General features: G+C 41.0%; 3 protein-coding genes across 6 annotated transcripts; 1 reads left to right on the top strand and 2 right to left on the bottom strand.

The window, feature by feature from the left end:
• Positions 1-1461: 1461 nt before the first annotated feature.
• On the bottom strand, positions 1462-6461 carry LOC127770326 (uncharacterized). Its single transcript, XM_052295993.1, has 4 exons — positions 6044-6461; positions 3096-3198; positions 2250-2414; positions 1462-1895 (listed from the first exon to the last, which is right to left on the bottom strand). Exons 1-4 carry the CDS (start codon positions 6319-6321, stop codon positions 1761-1763), a joined length of 681 nt encoding a protein of 226 aa, XP_052151953.1. The 5' UTR covers positions 6322-6461; the 3' UTR covers positions 1462-1760.
• Positions 6462-14123: 7662 nt separating this feature from the next.
• LOC127770533 (uncharacterized) lies at positions 14124-19370 on the top strand. Of its 4 annotated transcripts, none has more exons than XM_052296286.1 (3): positions 14128-14549; positions 15358-15447; positions 15523-15874. In XM_052296286.1, the coding sequence occupies exons 1-3, from the start codon at positions 14206-14208 to the stop codon at positions 15536-15538; spliced, it is 450 nt and encodes a 149-aa protein (XP_052152246.1). In that variant the 5' UTR covers positions 14128-14205; the 3' UTR covers positions 15539-15874. The 4 variants fall into 4 exon arrangements, 3 of the variants coding, with proteins under 3 accessions (XP_052152246.1, XP_052152245.1, XP_052152247.1); XM_052296285.1 differs by having other exon boundaries at positions 14130-14549; positions 15534-15874; XR_008017012.1 differs by having other exon boundaries at positions 14124-15269; positions 15358-15874.
• LOC127770532 (probable LRR receptor-like serine/threonine-protein kinase At3g47570) lies at positions 16081-19154 on the bottom strand. Its single transcript, XM_052296284.1, has 2 exons — positions 16535-19154; positions 16081-16440 (listed from the first exon to the last, which is right to left on the bottom strand). The coding sequence occupies exons 1-2, from the start codon at positions 19152-19154 to the stop codon at positions 16091-16093; spliced, it is 2970 nt and encodes a 989-aa protein (XP_052152244.1). The 3' UTR covers positions 16081-16090.
• Positions 19371-20316: the final 946 nt, after the last annotated feature.

The following is a 20316-nucleotide window of genomic DNA, read 5'->3' as shown; positions in this document are numbered from 1 at the left end:
AACCGGCAACAACCGCCCGGTCTGACCGGTCCCAACAAAACCGACAAAACAGTTATATCCAAAAACCACTTCGACAGTAATCTCCAAATATCAAAACTAATAATCACATATGCCAATTGTTCATCACAGAATAAGAATCAAAACACACATTGATCTTACAGACAGCTCCATGACATGGCTCAGGACACTCGTCATGACACATGTGGCGTTGAGAGGGGATGAGTGGTCCTACTGAATCATTAGTCGTGGCATTGTCACCCATCTGCATCGACCAGTGCCCCCCCCCCCCCCCAAACCTATACCTTCCCCACTGTGGCTGCCATGTGCAGAGCAGTCTTCCCCTTGGAACCGTGGCGTGCAGTATCACCTAGAGCTTTGCACCGTCGAGGACCACCTGCTCAAGCTCTAGAATGGCAGGAGGTGTGGCTGTTGCGAAGTCCTACCATCCCCGACGTCTGGTGCCATGCAGAGTAGAGGTGCACAACAGAGACGGAGGAGAGCATGAGGAAGTGGTCGCTTGTGGGAGTGTGGGAGACAGGAGAGCATGCTGCTGCAGGAGCATGATGCGGAGGGATCGATGTGGAGGAAAGTGGCTGCACAGCACCGTGCGGGAGTCTGACAAAGCACTTGAGAGGGGAGGAGATTTCGACCTTGAACTAGTTGAAGGCGATAGAAAGGGATCGGCGTACACGGAGATGGAGGTCAGCCACTTAATGTTGGGCTTGAAGATGACGGTGACAACCTCATCCTCCTAACACCAGGAGCTAGTCGGCCCATTGGCTTGTCCACAGCTATGGTGGAATTGGCAGCTAGGATGACGGTGGTAGTAGATGGATGACGGTTGGCCCTATCAACCTGATGGAATGGTACGGAATAAAACAATTCGTATCTTTAGTGGAAAATTTTGAAAGACACACGGATTTGAAGGTAAATTCTAGAAAGGCTTATGAATTACTACCTCCGCCCATTTCAAATCCCATCCTAGCGACATTTTGGGGCGGAGGAAGTAGATAACTAATAGTGCGTTTTCATGTCAGACAGGACTACCTTCTTCCCAAACTCTCTTGTTTTGTCTTTGGCTTGCCCTATACGTTTTGTCTTTGGCTATCACAAGTATATAAATGGGTTCGTAACTAGTCCCTTCTCATTAAGAGCGAGCAGGGATAGCCCTTCAGAATATACTTAGAGCTTTTTTGGTGCCTGTAAAACAAAAAATCATAATACTGCCAGTTTTGCAGCTTTGCCCATATCGGTGCCAATTTCCCTACTGGCAATGATCTGCTTGATTCAAAATTGGTTGTGATACCAAGCCCATTTCTGTACTGGCGTGGGCTCACCTCAGATTATATTCTTTGTGTTGTTCTGATAATTACTTTTTTTGGCTAAAAGATATATGGATAATGAAAACCAAGGAATGTAACACTGCTTCCTTATCAATGTGATTTGGCATAACATCCGAAATCTTAAAATGCATACTATATTTCATACAAGTCTTGTTGGTAGCACACTGGGATACCATTGTTTGTGAGAGCTACATCTCTTTTGTATTATAGAAATTCTTTTCTGTCTCATAATACAAGGTAAAGACAATATATGTCATTAGAGTAGGGTTGCCCTTTTATTTGCCTAACTAAACTTGATCTTTGTGATTAATATCGTTCCATCTATATCTTGGCGAAATCATACTGTTTTTGCGCCAAGCTTATTTGTCTTGAGTCTTGTATTTAACACTCGGCAGAGGACTTTAGTTGAAACACTCTCTACATCTTGCCAACCAATGGATCAAGGATTGATTTCCACTTGTTGTATTCCAGTGGGGAACCAGAGTCACTAATAAGGGGGATGCCATTCACAAAGAAGTACGGTGTTCCCGTAACACCTCGTGCGCAACCATACTAACAAGAAGATAAATGGAAAAGGTACATAATTAAACCAGGATAAATAATACTCCCTCCTTCCCTAAATGTTTGACGCCGTCGACTTTTTTTAACATGTTTGTCCGTTCATCTTATTCAAAAACTTTTGTTAAATATATAAAACTACATGTATATATAAAAGTATATTTAACAATGAATCAAATGGTAGGAAAAGAATTAATAATTGCTTAAATTTTTTGAATAAAATGAACGGTCAAACATTTTTAAAAAAAAATCAACGGCGTCAAATATTTAGAGATGGAGGGAGTATATATGTACAATCTGATTGAATGAAATTAGTTTTCTCTGGGAGCACATGGATTCTATTCTAACCTTGAAAGAAATTCGTGTGGCTTGATCTGATTTTGAATCATTGAAACCTGCTTTGTATGCTGCCAAATTGGCTTCCCCAATGACGGGGGCAACAAGGTTTTTAGCTACCTCTGCATCCACTGTAGCTCTTGTTTTCCCATACGTTGGCTGGTTGTAATAACCCTCCTGATCAATAATAATCTGACGTTAATTGGAAGTAGTGACTTCCGAAATAAAAGAAAACTATGAGAAAATCAATATTCTATTTTGAGATAACTTAAATGTAAAATTACAAAAGGAAGAGTGCGGACATATTTCTTTTCCAATTGATCTCTTTTGAGATTGTGGGTCACCAAGTTAAGCATGCTATAGTTTGCAAGGAGACAAGAAGTCCACGATTATATTTTGTTGTGATATTCAGTAATCATGCTGTCTGATCGATCATTTGGCGGTTTTTCTACGTAATAAACTAATTAGACATTCAAAAAAAATTCTGCTGTTAACAAGAAAAAAAATCAGATATAAAATGGAATTGATCGGACCAAGATTAGCTCTGATAACTATCACAACCGTCTTGGAAATATTACTTCTCCTGTAGTTTTAAGATAATAGTTACCAAAATTACTATCTTGTGGAAGTTTAATTGTGGCTGGATAGGAAATTAATATCGGCCGGGACTGTAACCAAACTGCTATCGAGTCTGGTATTGATCTATTCTCCACATAAATATTTATGTTACCTTACCTATTTTAATATCTCAACTTAACTGTTTAAATGTCTTTCTTTCTGACATTTAACTGTTCAATCTCTCGGCATTATGTAAATCCGTAATGACACTATCGGAATGATGAATGGAGAGGACATAACCTGGTACTTGAAGAATCTCTCGAGCAGGGGATACACAAACGACGGATTTATCTTGTTCACGGCATGAATTGACCGGCAGGAAATGAAGGCATTGCTATGATAACTGCACATTGCAAAGAGCAAAACGAACCAGAAAATAATTACGAAATAATGACTTGTGATGAATTTACGATGGCAATGTGTCTTGGGCATGCTATGCTACGCAACGATTAACTGTTATTCAAGCTGAAAATACATACAAATGGTAGCAGACATGGCCTAATTAAATAGCTATTGTCAAACAACACAGTGCGTCAAGAGTGGTGTAAAATAAAAATATTGATTAAACTTGATGCGTAGTAAAACGAGGGACAAAATGCCTGGTGCAGGGTGCACTAAACATTTTTTCTTTCTCGTAAAAGATGAAAATTGGAATTTCATTTAGAATTATTATCATGTCTAGATATAGTGGTCCACATTCGTTGAATAATATAATAGCGTATCACTTCAGTAAATTGTACTTCTGTGAGTTCAAAATTGAATATAGGTGTAGAACAAAGCCTAGTTTAATGGCTGAAACGTTTAGATTATTACATGTTACTTGACGGGATATTTCCAGATGAAATTTTGTTTATCTAAAATAAAAATGAAACCAAATTGTGGCTTCATAAGTTTGCCGCCGAATGATTCTTCATAACATATATATTCCTATATAATATATTCCTTACAAAAGATTAAAGGCGCTTTGTGCTAGGAAAAAGCAGAACCAATTCTTTATGTCTTGTTTCTTTTGCCTAAATAATTAGGTTTTCTAGAGGGGCAACATATCCTATGCACACAGACCCTCACGTGTACACACGTGCACACCAACTAAAAAATGTCACCAAAAAATCTAGAAAAAATCATACACATACTTTCAATTGTATTACACCTAGGGTTAAAATCTTAACGTCAAATTCATTATATTTTAGCCGTAACAAAAAAACAAAAAATCTGACAGTTTTAAGGTTGCAATTTTGTCAGAATTTTATTTTTTTTTGTTATTCTCTATGTAGAATGAATTTGAATATGCGACTTTGCACGTAGATGTAATACTATTGAAATTGGTGTACACGGTGTGTACACGCGAGGGCCTGTGTGCATAGGATACGCTCTTTTCTAGAGGAGCCAATACAATTTGTTGAGTGCGGTGTGCAAATAGAAAAGAAGTGGGCCGAACGAATAGACTAATACCAAGCCCAAAGCACTACTTGTTTTGTTGCTTTTATTTTTTTCCCCCATCCACAGGCAACTTTTTGGTTGGCAATCGTTCTTGATTGTAAGATTTTCTTATCGTCAATTTTACTTTGAGTTGAGTTTCTAATTGTTAGAATTGTGTAATCTCCAATTATAAAGATCGGCAACTGACATAAAGCAATTCGATTGTAATTAGTCTATTCATGTTGATAATAAAAATGGATTGGGCGCTGTAACTTTAAAAAGATAAGATAGGATAATTTCACATTTAAAATACAAAAGGCCTGTCAAAAAAACCTGCCATTTACAAGGCGAGGAAACAATTTTGCTACCTTTGCTTGTGCCTTACTCTCTCCATAAAAAAAAAACTAATCCTAGGATATTGATTACGTTTTTTTTTTTATGGAGGGAGCATATATTCGGGCATTTAATTTATTTCCAATGGTATCTGTTTTTGTCAACGATGGAAATTAATCCACAAAATTAATTTGCCATTACATGGCGGTGACAAAACAATATATTTTGCTAGTTTCCCATGTTTCTGTTTTACATATTGTTATGAATTTTCCAATAGTGTTATCTGTTCTCTGGCTGTATCTCAGGCATTTGAAAAAGGAAAGGAAATACTAATAGCCCGTTTGGATAGGATAAGAGAATTTTTATGGTGCTTGATAAAATATCTCAAGGTAACTAAATTTTACACTAAAATTTGGTACCTTGAGACACCTACTAGGCTACTACCTAGTACTTAGAGGTGCCAAAGTTTTACACTAAAGCCTCCAGATACTTTCTCCTAAGGGTTATTTTGTCTAAGGATGGTAAAATTACCTTTAGGATAATATACTCAGGTAACTACAGCTCAGTTCAGCTTGATTATTCTGTGTAAAAGTTTAGTTGCAGATTGTTATCAATCACTGCTATGGAGTTCTTAATTTTCAAACGAAACAATAAGTGGTGTTTGAATGTTAACGTGTCTCCATCTGGCCCGTTTCAAAAAGGAGAAGTCACAAGAGTAGCTTTCTTGATAATGAAACCAGCAAGACTAACTTTAGTTTTTCGGATGTCCTTAATACATGGATAACCACAACTTGGTCAAGTCTCGGATGACAGTCATGCACAGACTCTTCTTCCACTCGCTTCACTCCTCCCCTATATGAAGTTTCAGCTAAATTTCACATAGTTACAACGCGATTTTGAAAAGATTTACCGTCATAGTTCAGTTAAGTCTGAAAATTTACAACTCTACCATATATTGATGCTTCAAAAACGGGATGCTAGTAATTAGTATTGGGATAAAACGTAAAAAAAAATTCCTATCAAATTTTAAAAATTACATATTTGTATAAAACATTTGTAATATGTTGTATAAATTAAATCCACAACATTAATTTTGACATTATTTTCAATCCATATTATTTTAAATAGTGATCATAGTGACCAAGATACGCCATGTGTATGATCCGTTAGGATCATAGTTTATATGAAACTAAGATTGGATATAGCGAAAATTAGTATATTAGACATAATTAGTATCGTTTTGATTCGGTAGGATCGTACGTAGTACCTGATACTATGAACAAGGAATTCAGGATACTAACAACTTATGTTGTTAGAGACTAAGATATTTATAAATACTAAACATTATTCGCACTAATTTGAGATTTCGTCCCACAAGAATTTTGCATATAGCATATAGTGAACGGTAGTATATATCAACATATAGGTATACTCACGGTAGTGGGAAGAGGTGCACGACGACGGTCACCCGCGAGGCGTAGTGCTCGACCGCCTTCTTCAGCTCCGGCCACGCGTCGCGGCTGTCCGGGCAGACGGGGTCGAAGTACGCCTCCACCACCACCGTCTCCCCCAGCGCCGGCGCCTTCCCACCGTACACGAACCCGTCCGTCCTCGCCGGGACGGGCACCTGCGCCGCGCCAGGGCGGCAGCCCCAGGCGCAGCAGCCGATCAGCAGCACCAGCAGCAGCGACATCACACGGTGTCTGGCCTCCATGGTCAAGACTTCTTGCAGCAGCTAGCCGATCGCTCGCACTTTGGTTTCTTCGACGAGCTAGCTAGCACTTCGAATGTGCATAATAAGCTTGTAGATTACAATAAGCAGATGAGGATGATATATAATGGTGTATATGCAGCTTGTTAGCTGAAATGCCTGATGAGTGCCTGGACAATTCGCCGAAAGTGAGGGTGGGTGCTGACGGCTACCTCCCAACGACTTCATGGGTATTCCGGCGCGGCAAAGTGCTGGATGCTGTTGTGATGGTGATCACCGAAGGTAGCCAGGTGAGTACGTGTTGATGACATCACATGGAAGTTCGACATGATCAAATCGTCGTCGTCGTCCAGCAGAGGGGAAAACAGTCTCGGTTTCTTTTTTCGCCGCTTCGGGCCGGCCGCCGGCGAACAAATTTGCCGCCCAATTTTTTTTTAGAACACCCAATTTTTTGTTAAGAAGAGGGAAAACGGTACAAATTTGGAGGAACGACAACACGGTTTGTTTGTCATTCAGAACCTTCCAAAGAAGCCAACAGACTGACTAACCAGGACATTGTGACAACGGCATCGAAATAGCGACGAGGTTCGATTGCCATGAGCCCCGAGGCCCGAGGCCCGACGACCCGGCCCATGGCACAGCCATTTGGCCAGGCCCAAGCACGGCATGGCACTACTGGTCTTAGACCTGTGCCGGGTGTTAGACCTATCCGGCCTGGCCTGATAGTTGGGCCGATGTCTTGGCATGGTTGGCCGGCACGACACGGTCAAAGAAAAAATAATTACGGGACCCAAAATAGACATAACCTAGCCTTATAAGGCAATGTCTAGAGAGATGAGGAAGGAAAAATATACTTATTGTATGGAGAAGCACGATGGGTTGTCATGCCTGGGCTGTGGATGCAACCCCTGGGTAGGCCCAGCCCGACCTCGGCTCAGGCCTGGTTGTGCCTAGGCCGTGTCGGGCCGGACGGCCCATTTGGGCATCTATAGTTCCACGCAGAACGGTGTAACCCCAGCCTGTTTCTAGGCTTTCCCAGTGAATGGAAGGAAGCAATAAAAAAAATAGTACTCCCTCCGTCCTTAAAAAGAAAAAAGCTAACCTAATCTGGACCATCGTTATACTAGGAGGAGATGTTGCTAAAATATGTTTCTTTCTATATTGTTGGTGGGTTCATCACACTAGTAGAGATATAATCTTTACTAAACTCCTATTTAATCCGGTTGTAGCAACCGAGACGAAGAAACTAAGACTGAATTTCTTGATTCGGTTGAAGGAATCGGTACTAAAGATATATACTAAGTCATAATATATGTGGGATTTGAACTCAAGATCTCTCACCTCAACCCTCATGCGTGTTACCATCCCACCTACTACACACATGTGATTTGAATAGATATGTTTTCTTTTTAACTAACTCTAGAGGCATTTTTAGTACTGGTTGGTAAGTATCTTTAGCACCAGTTGGTATTATCAAGCATTACTAAAAGTGTATCTTTAACACCGGTTGGTAACACCACCAAGGACTAAAGATCCTCGATCTTCAGTCTTGGTTGGTGTTACCAATAGGAACTAAGGATGCATTTTTAATAGCGGTTGGTAACACTAACTAAGACTAAAGATATTTTTTTGGTCTCGAGCTTTTAGAACCGATAATAAGTACCGGTTCTTAATACATCCGGTGTATTCGTGGTTTGAGGATAAAAGATGAGTTTGATCTTAGTAGTGTCAAACAGTTAATAAGCAACTCCCGCAAGAGGCATACTAGTTTCTAGAAGAAAAATGCTATAACTCGTGGTCAAAATTCTGATTCTCGTATGCGTTTAAAGCATAAGCAAACGTACATAGATTTAATTTGTTCTTGAGTAAAATTCATTAGTAGTCTCTAGACTTGTGAGGGTGTGTTATCTAGATCTCTGCAACTTTAAAAATTGCATCTTTGGGTTTATGAACTAATCTTAGACGTTATTTCTAACCCGCTATATGGGCTGACGTGGCATGCCATGGTACCATTGTGTCAGTGGAACCCACATGTTAGTCATATATAAAAAAAATAAAACATATTTTTTCCCTCTTAGGTAGAGAGGAAAAAATATAAAATTAAAAAAAATAATTCTAAAGTAGAGAGAAGAAAACATGTTTTTCTAATTTTATTTTTTTCTATGTGATATAATACGTGGGTCTGACTAACATGTAGGCGTCACCGTGGCATGCCACATCAGCGCATAGAGTGGGTTTGAGTTCGTTTGGACCTATATGGTATTGATCATGACAAGTTTGAAAAAAAAACATTTTAAGAGTTCAGGTACCTACATGACACACTCGCACTAGTTTAGGGATACTTCACTCTTTTTATAGTGATACTACTGGAGAACTGATCTTTATTGGGTCGGACGAAAAGCACAATAGTCCCGGTTCCATAAAGAACCGGGACTAAAGAGGTTTTTTTAGTCCTGGTTTATAACTCAAACAGGACTAAGTGATCTTTAGTCTCGGTTCGCCCCTTGACAGGGCATGTCAAACCCCTATCAGGGGGCTGGGGAACTTAGTCTCGATTGGTAACACCAACCGGGACTAAAGATCACCTCTTTAGTCCCAATTAGTGATAGAAACCGGGACTAAAGACATTTGAGATCACGTGGCTCAGCCATCTTTACCAACCGGGACTAAATATCGCCATTTTTAGTACCGGATTCTCCCTTCCGGTTTGCAACCTGGGACTAAAGGAGGTTGCGAACCGGGAGTGACGTAGGTTTCTCTGGCAGTGTTAATCATGACATTAAATACTTAAACGACCAAAATCATTTTATACGTGTATGATTTAGACATGTATATAATTAAGATCAAACGAACGTAGCATAATTAAAGCGTGCCAGTGATTCTAATTTTTGGAGCGTTCATAGGAGTGGCTACTGCACAAACAACCCACGGCAATGTATGATGATGATGGCGCGCCGTAGGCTAGGAGAACAACGGTTCTTAAGACCTACCTAGGTGGGCATAAGAGCAAATACAATAGGCAAAAATTAGCATATACTGGTGACATCAAATTTTTATACAACTAGAAGTGAGGAAGTGCTAGGAGAGCAAAGCAATCGACTAAGAGCGGGTACAATAGTAGACCATGAGCTTATTTAGGAGAGCTTCTAGCTGCTGCAGCTTTTCTCAGGATCAGAAGCTTCTCAAATAGTGTAGCTTTTAGTACAGATTCTGAGAAAATGTAGTTGCAGAATCCAAAAAATGACCTAGAAGCCAAAAGCTAGAAAACCCAATTTTTCCAGATTCTCAGAAACTAGCTACCACCAACTGCTTCCCAAACAAGCCCTATAAGTCAACTATAAATATATTTTAAGGAGATAGAAGAGAGATAAGAGCAACGGACTATAAATTTGTAGCCAGCTGTAGCATAGATTCCAAGATGTATGTGTGTATGACAGGTGGGACCAAACATTAATTATGTAGAATATGTTTATAGGTAACTATTATATAAATTGACTATAAAATTGACTATAAATGATTTGAAGCTAATAGTTGGCTATACAATTAAACTTGCTATAATTAGTCAATGGCTTGGCACGTACGCCTATGTGTTCAATTTGCATTAGGACCGGTAAACATTAAGGCCAGGTTTAGTTCCTAATTTTTTTTCCCAAAAACATCACGTCGAATCTTTACACATATGCATAGAACATTAAATATAGATAAAAACAAAAATTAATTGCACAGTTTGCATGGAAAATTGCGAGACAAATTTTTAAGCCTAATTAGTCCATAATTAACCATAAGTGCTACAGTAACCCATATGTCCTAATAACAGCTTAATTAGGCTCAAAAGATTTATCTTGCGGTTTCCATGCGAGTTATGAAATTAGTTTTTTTATTCGTGTCTGAAAACTCCTTCCGACATCCGATCAAACCTTTGATGTGACAAAAAAAAATTTCTTTTCACGAACTAAACATGGCCTTAGGCGTGTGAACATAGATGGAGAATCGATCTCATGACCTCACCCTGTCATAGGTGGTGTTTGGATCCAGGAACTTAACTTTAGTCCATGTATTTAGACACTAATTTAGAGTATTAAATATAGACTACTTACAAAACTAATTACATAAATGAAAGCTAATTCGCGAGACAATTTTTTTAAGCCTAATTAATCCATAATTAGAGAATGTTTACTGTAGCATCACATAGGCTAATCATGGATTAATTAGGCTCAAAAAATTCGTCTCGTGAATTAGTCTAAGATTATGGATGGGTTTTATTAATAATCTACGTTTAATATTTATAATTAGTATCCAAACATCTAATGTGATAGGGACTTAAAAACTTTTAATCCCATCTATACAGGGCCATAGTAAGGTCTCTCTGCTAACCAACGAAGCATATGTTGTTGTTAGCAGTGATTAAACAAATTAAAAAAATTGCTTCCTTGTTCCGAGAATATAACAACTTATAGTAATAAATTTGAATAAGTGTTTGTCCGAATAAATATATCCGGGGTCTTGTGATCCAGGAAGGTATATGTAGGTTTGCCACTGGTTGCTAGTAGGGGCATGCTCACTAATATGTAGAAATATTGCGAGAATGTTGTAAATCAGGCTACCGATGGATCGGACGCCCTGTCGCATGCATCCAAAGTAGGCAGCTAGTTATTTCTTCTGCTTCCTTCTTCCTCTTTTTAAATATTTTTTCTATTAAAATATTTATCCGATCACATTATTATATTCGTTGCAATTAAATCTTTACAACAAGATATCATTTGATTTTATTATGTTAAAAGAAAAACATGGGTTTCAAACCGTTAAATCTCAATGCTTTATATGTGATAGTGATATATTTCAATGTATGTCTTCAACGTGTTTCGAAAATTCCCGAAACTACTTGTTACTGCTCTCTCTCTCTCTCCACCTCATTCATCCATGCATGCATACATTTTAGCGAGCTTCAAAATGATTTTTCTCGTAAATTACTTATCCAATCTATAATCCGATAACACCGTTGTATTCGTTATAATTAAATCTTTATAACAAGATATGTTGAAAGAAAAACATACATTTCAATCCGTTAACACTTGTTGTTTCATATGTGATCACAACATGTTTCAATGTGTATCTTCACCATGTTTCACAAAATTTTTAAATATTTCAGTTGCCGGTTTTTTTATTTTATCATATATAACTTGATGTTTCATTCGTTTGTCAACTTGAACATTTGACGGACAATTTTTTTGGCAGGCATCGGACGCCTGATGGGAAGATTCTTCTGAAATATAAGTGGTGGTTCTTATAAAGGTCTTGAGGTTAAGCTAGTGGTATACTCCTACGTAAGAGAAAATGGCCATTATACCATCGTCAAAACGGGGCTTCGCCCGAATACCATCTTACAATTGGGATTCATCCGAATACCACTCTTAACATGGAGGAGTTCGCTGATGAAATGCCATTTTCTTCCTTTCTAGTAAATCAAAATAATTTTGTCCATTTTCTCCCAACTTTGATGACAAAACTTCCCCTCAACTAGCGTGAAGTGAGAGGTGGCACCATCGAAGAAGCTAGCCAGCGAGCTAGAGTACCGGGGCGGCAACGGACCGGCATGTGGAGAGGGGTAGTAGCATGGCTGCTCTCCTCCTCGTCTTCTACCACGAGGGGAACAGGCAGTGACCGGGTCGGCGCGAGAGGACGGCTGCAGCTCGGTGGCGCGAGGGGAGGGCGACGACCTAGACAGCGCGACGGAAGGGCCGTAGCACGCCATGGCGGCGTGAAGGGAAGGCGACGTGGCTGGTCTCCTCCTCGTTGTCTGCACCTGGGGAATGGGCAGCAGCCGGGTCAGCGCGAGAGGACGGCCATGGCCAGGTGGTGCAAGGGAAGGGCGGCAGCCGGGTCGGCGCGAGGGGAGGGCTGCGGCGTTGTGCGATAGTGCGAGGGGAGGGCGGCGACCTGGTCGGCGCGAGGCGAGTGCCCAGGTGTGGCGTGGCGGTGCAAGGGGAGGGTGGCACGGCCCGACGGTGCGAGAGGAGGGTGGTGCCCAGATTGGCGCGAGGGGAACCGGACACCCTAGCCTCCGAGCCAACTAAGACTAATTTAGATGATGAAAAAGATTCCAGCGGTAGTACTAAATTCTTTTGATTTAGATGAAAACGATGTGGAATGGTATCACAGAGGGTTGGTTCCATTTTAAGCTGGTATTCGATCGGGCGAACCCAATTGTAGAATGGTATTATAGCGCAACCCCGTTATGACGATGGTATAATGGTATTTTTCTCCCTACTTGAGGACTGGTCAATTTTTTTTTAAAAAAACATATTCTTCATCTCTCTTTTAGGGATGAAAACGAAGCGGATAGTTTTCGTCCGCTCTAAAAAAATGAATATGGATATCTTTGGGAGCGGATAATTCTTGGATAGTTTGGATACGGATACTGATATTTTATCCCGGAATACGAATATGGTATCAAGGTTTCTGATGGGTATGTGGATAATAATACGGATATTCGGATATTCGCTGAGACCATGAGACACACTCCATTTTTTTTTATAACTCTACGACCTTTCATATATCTTTTTAGATTTTAATATTATTTGAACATTTATATGTTTTTATAAATTATACTATATTCCATATAAAACAAGCTAATTATATATATGATGATATTTGTTTCTATAAAAAGTTGAGGTGATTTTCGTGTTCCGAGAAAAAAATTTATTCGTGTCCGATCATATTCGATCCTTATTCGCATTCAAGATAATTCGTATTTGTTTCCGTACTATTCATATTTGTTTTAATATCCGACAGAAAATATAACAACAAATATGCTATGGGCGAATATCCGTCGTCTGTATCCGCTACGTTTTCATCGCTACTCTCTCTCTCTTCAATACACACTGTTGCTGGCCACCGTCGAAGGAGAGGACACGGAGCTGACGCAGGGCCGTCCCTAGGGGCGTGCGGCCAGCGCACCCGCACAGGGACCCCCAATTTTCAGGGGCCCCTAGGCCCAAAACTTCAACACTGGATATACAACTCAATAAGTAATTAGGTAGTCTAACTAGTCTCGAGAATCTGTTATTTTTCTTATCGTTTCGGCTTCGATTACGCCTTTGCCGATTCGCATAGTTGCGCCGGTTTGCAATCTTTAATCGCCTCCCACTGTGGACCTCGCCAATCGCCAATCGCAACGAACGAGAGGAGTAAACGACGCCTCACCTCTTTCTCTCGTGCGGTCATGCCGCCTAACGCCTGCTGCGCCCCTGACCTAATTCTTTCTGATAATTTCTAATCCGGTAATCCCTAATTTTGGATTATTATTTTAGACCATTCTAGATTACTATAAAATATATTACGGAGTATAAATTATTTTATAGTATATTATCAATTAAGTTTTTATCCTTAAACTTAAACTTTGCACATGGCCCCTTAAACTTAAACTTTGCACAGGGCCCCTGAATTTAACGGGACGGCCCTGAAAGCATCCCAGCAGCTCATCTATATTTGGTCCTCCAAATGTCCATATGGAGTATCATCCAAAAAAGATTCCTCATTCATATCCCTTCCAACTCCAACAGATTATCCATACTACATCATCCATATACCATCATCCTATATTTTATTGATATCTTACAACCAACTTTACATTTTATTAAATAAAACGAACATAAAAGCAAGCAATATAGCAATATAAATCTAGTTTGTACTCAATTCCTATTATATATATCTGCTCAATAAACATAAATTCACAAAAATCAACATACTATATTTATATTTCTCTATTCAAGTGTGTGGTGTATAAATCAATTATATTGTGTATACAAAAATGAGATCTTCTCATTATCTGCTTTCTCTGCTCTGAGCTCTTCTCTTCAAACAGCCGCAGGCAGAGGGACGGGGGAGATGGTGAGGGGCGGCGGCGGGATGCTCAGGGCGGCGCTGGGCGACGGCGGCTGGCGAGGTGCGGCGCTGGGCGACGGCGGCAAGCTGAGGGGCGGCGGCGGCTGGCAAGGGGCGGCGGCGGCTGGTGAGGGGCGCCGGCCGCTGGCTGCTCAGGGGCGGCGTTGGCGCGAGATGCGGAGGGGTGCCGGCGGCTGGCTAGGGCCGGCGGCGGCTCACGGGCAAGGGGCGACGGCGGCAAGCGAGGGGCGGCGGCGGCTCACGGGCAAGGGGCGCCGGGCGGCGGCCACGCGCAGGGAGACGGAGGAGGAAGGCGGCGGGCGCACGGCGACAGCGCCCCAGATCTGGTAAGTCCCGCTCCACAAATCGTTGAAAAATGGCAAAATACGGGCACGGGGAACTCTGGGGACGACGGTGATGGAGGGGGTGGCACGCCAGCGGTGAGCTCGCGCCGGAGGGGAGGTGGTTGACGATGTCCGGATGGGGGCGGGATCTCGATCCAGAGGCGCTCGGGCGAAATGGCGTGAGGAGAGAGATACGCTATTTTTACCGCTTCTCTCTCCTACTATGGCGTATCCGCCAAAATTGGCGTGTGGGTTAGCGTATCCGCTGGAGGGCGTTTTTTAGCCTCTATACGCTAAAACCGGGATGGAGGATTGGTTACCGTATCTGCTGGGGATGCTCTGAGCTGACGTTGCCGGATGCCGGAGTTTCGCCGGCAAGCGTCGCCCCACCTACCGTCGGAGTCCGCCCGCAAGCGCCGCCGCCGTCGCCCGCGACCTCCTCCCGCGAGCGCTGCCGTCGGATCCGTGCACCTCTGCGTGGGGCGCCGCCGCTGCTGCCGGCGCAACCTCCTTCCGCGAGCTACCGCCGTGGGTGACCTCCTCTCAAAAGCATCGCCGCCGCTGCCGGATCCGCCCGCGGAGATCTCTCTCCTAGTCTTGTTCGTTTCAGTGCTGAGGTCTGTGTGAAAAAGGAAGTTAAGAGCTCGTCGGAGACGTCGTCTTCCCTGGATCCGGCCAAAACTGTGCCGCCGTAGCCGCCATTTGCTGCACACTGCAGTCCAGGTCGATTTCTCGCCGATGGAGCATCCCGGAGCACCCAGGAGTTCGTCGCCATGGCCAATCTGAATATCTGATCTCTCCCTCGCCCCAGGTTGTTGCCCACTTGCCCCCGACAACACTGTCCCCAGGTCGTCGTCGTCGCCATGGCCTTGGGCTCCTCCCGCCATCACTCCTCTGACCGGTAATGTGCTCGCCATGTCTCATTGATGGCAACCTGTGCCTGTGCCAGAACTGATGGTTTTCCATGAATGTGGAGGTGTCGTGCAGAGTGAGGAAGGAGAAAGAAAGATGAGGCATTGAAGGTAAGGTCACTTCCACAAGGGGGCAAGCAAAGTAAGTGGTAAGGCATATCAAGAAATTTCTCTTCATTATTTAGCCCATAGCAAAACTAATATTCGAGAGGTATATACCACTTAAATATTCAACCAAATATGGATTTCTTCTCAATTAAGCGTATACAACAGCCGTTCGTTTTCATCACTTTTCAATTAACCATAGAGTAGCTATGTTCTGAGGCGTGTTTTGGACGCCTTTCTTCTTCTATTAATGCAATGATATGCAACTCTCTTGCATATTCAAGAAAAAACAATGTTCTGAGGAGCTATTAGTCTAATAAAAGCTATGCTTTATTTACATTGGTTTAGCACGTTTTTAGAATATCCAGGAAGAAGCTGGTAGAGAAGTGTTTTTGGCTTCTCTGTACAATGAGGGCTTATGCTTTTCTGCGGATGCCCAGGAAGCTACATCATTGATCAGTGCACAGTTTTTTGGAACATTGATGAGCGTACATAGAATGCATCTCCCATTTTTCCCAAATCGCTGTATCACATGGTTTTGTCAAATTCCTGTTTGATGGATGCAATTTTGGCACAAACTTCCCTCATTCCTGGCCTATCTTTTGGTGATTCCTTGGAACACAGAAGGCCAATTTCAATCATCGGTAGGATGAAACTTTGCATCCACAGATCATGTACCACCTTTTCGTCTCGGGGCATATGGGGATCTAAAACCTCACCAATTGTGTTTGGGAAAGCAGAGTCCACATACTTATGAAGGCTGAGGTCGCTGCTGAATTGTGTGTCAGTTGGCCGCTTCGCTGTGAACATTTCAAGTAGAAGCACCCCAAAACTGTACACATCACCAGCAGTTGAGATTTTGCATCCCATCCCATATTCTGTAAGACAATATTAATGAAAGTATGCTAAAAACAACAAAAAGATAGATGTAAAGCTGAACAAATAACCAGTTGTTGGAATGGAAAAACTGACCAGGTGGGATATATCCAATGGTTCCTCCAAAACCAACAAATCCTTCTGGCTTAGTAAAATTTGATGATAGAAACTTAGCTGACCCAAAATCACCAATGCGTGAGGTCATGTCATAATCCAAAAGAATATTACTCGGTTTCAAGTCACAGTGGATCAGAGGAGGTACCAATTGGTTGTGGAGATAATCTAGAGCAGAAGCAATATCTGCCGCTATGCTTATCCTTTGACCTAACGTTAGCACCCTCTTTGGGCTGCCTTGGTACAGCTTTGGGTGTACAAACATTTCCAGGCTGCCATTTGCCATGAACTCATATATTAGAGCTTTGAATTCATTATTGTCAAAATCCACCGTTGAGCACAAGGTTATTGCTTTGACCAGGTTGCGATGGCGAGTGCATTTTAGTACTTCACACTCTCTAAAGAAGCTGTTATGTGCACCTTGCTCATCAAGATGAAATACCTTGATGGCAACTAGGTCTGTATCAAACTCGAATCGTCCGATGTAGACTGATCCTGTGTGACTTGAGCTGATTTTATTGACTGGGGAGAACCAATTGGTGGCTTTAAGAATGTCCCCATATGATACCCTCTTCATTGTTTCTTTGTAGTTTGAAGATTGTTGGGTTGTACTTTCCTTTCTAAGAGTGAACATTATGCATAGAATTGAGAATAAAGCAACAGTAACGGTTGGAATGAGAATCACTATCAGTAGCCATCGTGTATTGTTCTTCTTCCTTTTAGCAGGTGAGGTGGGGCAAATCGGCAATGCAAATATGGATGTAAGTGCACACAACCCTTTATTTCCTTTCAGGTTTACAGAATTTGGTTTTCCAAAGATACCTCCGGTGGGAACAACACCGGATAAATTGTTTTCCGAGAGATCAATTTGTTGAATTGCCGGCAGTTGGCTTAATGACTCTGGTATACTCCCACTTAGGTTGTTGTTTTCCAAGTTAAGGGACAATAGAACAGCACACTGTATGAGTGAAGAAGGAATTTGGCCTGATAACTGGTTGTTGGAAAAATTTAGGTGGCCAAGATTGTGCAATGTACCGACTTGCTGTGGTATCAACCCTGAAAGTTTGTTATTTGAAAGATCCAAACCCAAGGAAAGAGAAGATATATTGACGAGTTCAATTGGTATGGATCCATCAAGGTTGTTCACTGATAAGTTTAGCATTGCTAGCCTTATGCACTGCCCTATATTTGCCGGTATTTTACCATATAAGTTATTATTATCAAGATAAAGCTGGCCAAGTTGTGAAAGGTTACCAATTGTAGATGGGATTTGTCCTGACAATTCATTCATGGATAGGTTCAAGATAAACAATTTTTTCAAGTTCCCAATTGTCATGGGAATTTGCCCTGACTGCTTGTTTGTGTTGATCTCAAGCAGAGAGAGATTTATAAGCTTCCCTATCTCGTCTGGTATTGTTCCTGTTATTTGATTGCCGCCAAATTTCAACTTTTGTAGATGTGTTGAAAGGTTGCCAATTGATTTTGGCAGGCTACCGTTCAGGTTATTTCCATCCATCGACAGTTCTAATAATCGAGTACAATTTGTCAGAGATGTAATTAATGACCAGATATCAGCTCCTAGCCTGTTACTTCCTAGCAAAAGTTTGTTCAAGTTTCTCAAGGATCCTAATGCTGGTACAAGCCCACTTAGCAAATTGCTAGAGAGATCAAGCATTTGTAGGTTTGATGCATTGGCCAGGGAAGTTGGAATTGATCCATCAAACCTATTCAGAGACATGACCAACGATTTGAGATTTGGAAGTGTGTGACCAATGTCAGGAGGTATCTTTCCAATAAGACTGTTGTTTCCTATACCAAAGAATTCAAGCGACGACTTATTGTACAGTGTGACTGGGACAAACCCTGATAATCTGTTTCCACTCAGATCTAGCTTATTCAGGTTTGCGATTTGACTCAAGGATTCTGGAATTGGTCCTGATAAATTGTTTTGTCCTAGCAGTATGGAACTTAGAGATGAAATATTTGCTAGGGATACTGGTATTCTTCCAGAAAGCAAGTTTCCAGTAAGACCAAGAAATCGAAGAGTGGCCATCTTATGGGGAGGGGGAATTATGCCAGAAAAAGAATTCATTTGGAGATCAACAGTGACAAGTTTGGATGAGCCATTGAACAAACTATCTGGGATCTCTCCTGATAGGTTGTTACGCGAAAGATTTAGCTCTATGAGTGATGAACTTCTTGCCAAGGATTCAGGGATGGTACCTTCAAGGTTGTTTCTTGCAAGCAGCAGACTTTGCAGAGAAGTGAGGTTGCCGATGCAATCAGGCAGGACCCCAGTGAGCTCCATGGAGCTAAGGTTTATGGAGACAACATGAGCTGGAGATGTCCTGCCACATGTGACCCCATTCCATCTGCAGAAGTGTAGCGATATGTTCCATGAGCTGAAAGCACCGGTGGGGTCGTTGGTTATGCTTTGCTTGAAGCAGAGTAGAGCTTGTAAATCGGTCTCTGATCTGTTGCTGGGCTGCGCTGATGAGGGTGTTATTGTGTTGCAGGATAGAAAGATGAGGAGGCTGCAAAGAAGAAATGATGCAGGATGAGAAGCAGCGGGGGGAGATTTGGCTCCAACTGATGGAAACATCTCTTCTAAGATGGAGTTCTTGTTTTTCTTTTTTCGTGAGAACTGTTTGTGATATTATATAGCCTTGGAAAGTGCAGGCGTTTACTTGACTTCAGTTGCCACTTGAGCTCGCTACTGCGAACTGAGAAAAGTCTAACGAAACTGTACATGTGAGAAAACGTGTCCTAGTATGTTTACCTTTGGCTGGTTATAATATACTCGGCCCGACATCTTTAATTTTTTTTTCTTTCAACTATTCATCTTATTTTAATAAAATTATATAAATGTTATTTGTTTTGTCATGATATTTTCATCATCAAAGGAACTCTAATATTAACTTATTTAGTACTTTACATATTGGGTTACACTAAATTTTTATTATACTGACGGTTAAATGTTTATATAAATGTCATTTGTTTTGTTATAACTTTTTTATCATCAAAAGAACTCTAATATGAAGTTATATTTTTATATATTTACACTTAATTTTTAATAAGATAAATGATTAAACGTTATATGAAAAGTTAACGGCGTTATATGTAAAAAAAAATGGAGGTAGTAATACACAGCATTTTCGGCACTGAAATCTAACTACCTCATTCTAATAAGACATTTTTGTTAAAAGTATAATGAAAGTCAATTATTTTCCTATATGATTGCTATATTTGTTACATGCAAGCATATTTGTGTCTCTATTTCTTCTTTTAATCTTTTAAGTAGATAATTAATTATTTTTATTCAAATTATCTTATATATAGTATGTACCAGAGAAATTACCGTGTAAGTTTTATAATTTACAGTGTCTAAATGCATGTAATTTATATGTTGTGCCATAAATATATTGTTTCTGTTTTACAACTAGATGGTCCAATAAAACTTCTTTTTGACCGGGTCTTAAAAAGTAAAACACTGATATAAGAAGATAAATCCCGTTATCCATCGTCAAGTATAGTCGAGACCCAATTACATTTAGATAATTATCAATAAAAAAGATCAGATTTTTTAACATGAAGTAACAACTATATTTCTTTTCTTTTGTTAATGGAAATATACTGCAGGGATTATACCTAGTGGTTTTTTTGGTAAAAAGAAATTCTGAAATGAATATTACAGGATTTTCACCAAGTCAGTAATTGGCACCCGACTGGAAAAATGTCGTCGAAGTATTGCCGGCGCCCTGATG

This window comes from Oryza glaberrima, chromosome 4 (genome assembly GCF_000147395.1).
Source record: "Oryza glaberrima chromosome 4, OglaRS2, whole genome shotgun sequence".
Classification (NCBI taxonomy): Eukaryota; Viridiplantae; Streptophyta; class Magnoliopsida; order Poales; family Poaceae; genus Oryza; species Oryza glaberrima.
This window is presented reverse-complemented; position numbering and strand designations above follow the sequence as displayed.

What these genes read in the sequence shown, in the direction of transcription:
- LOC127770532 (XM_052296284.1), bottom strand. Translation starts at nt 19,154, where the DNA reads ATGTTTCCATCAGTTGGAGCCAAATCTCCCCCCGCTGCTTCTCATCCT. An exon ending in CATTGGATATATCCCACCTG is followed by an intron (nt 16,441 to 16,534) that starts GTCAGTTTTTCC and finishes ATTGTCTTACAG; the next exon opens with AATATGGGATGGGATGCAAA.
- LOC127770533 (XM_052296285.1), top strand. Translation starts at nt 14,206, where the DNA reads ATGGTGAGGGGCGGCGGCGGGATGCTCAGGGCGGCGCTGGGCGACGGC. An exon ending in GCGACAGCGCCCCAGATCTG is followed by an intron (nt 14,550 to 15,357) that starts GTAAGTCCCGCT and finishes CCCTCGCCCCAG; the next exon opens with GTTGTTGCCCACTTGCCCCC. An exon ending in CGCCATCACTCCTCTGACCG is followed by an intron (nt 15,448 to 15,533) that starts GTAATGTGCTCG and finishes GGTGTCGTGCAG; the next exon opens with AGTGAGGAAGGAGAAAGAAA.
- LOC127770326 (XM_052295993.1), bottom strand. Translation starts at nt 6,321, where the DNA reads ATGGAGGCCAGACACCGTGTGATGTCGCTGCTGCTGGTGCTGCTGATC. An exon ending in GTGCACCTCTTCCCACTACC is followed by an intron (nt 3,199 to 6,043) that starts GTGAGTATACCT and finishes TGCAATGTGCAG; the next exon opens with TTATCATAGCAATGCCTTCA. An exon ending in AGAGATTCTTCAAGTACCAG is followed by an intron (nt 2,415 to 3,095) that starts GTTATGTCCTCT and finishes ATTATTGATCAG; the next exon opens with GAGGGTTATTACAACCAGCC.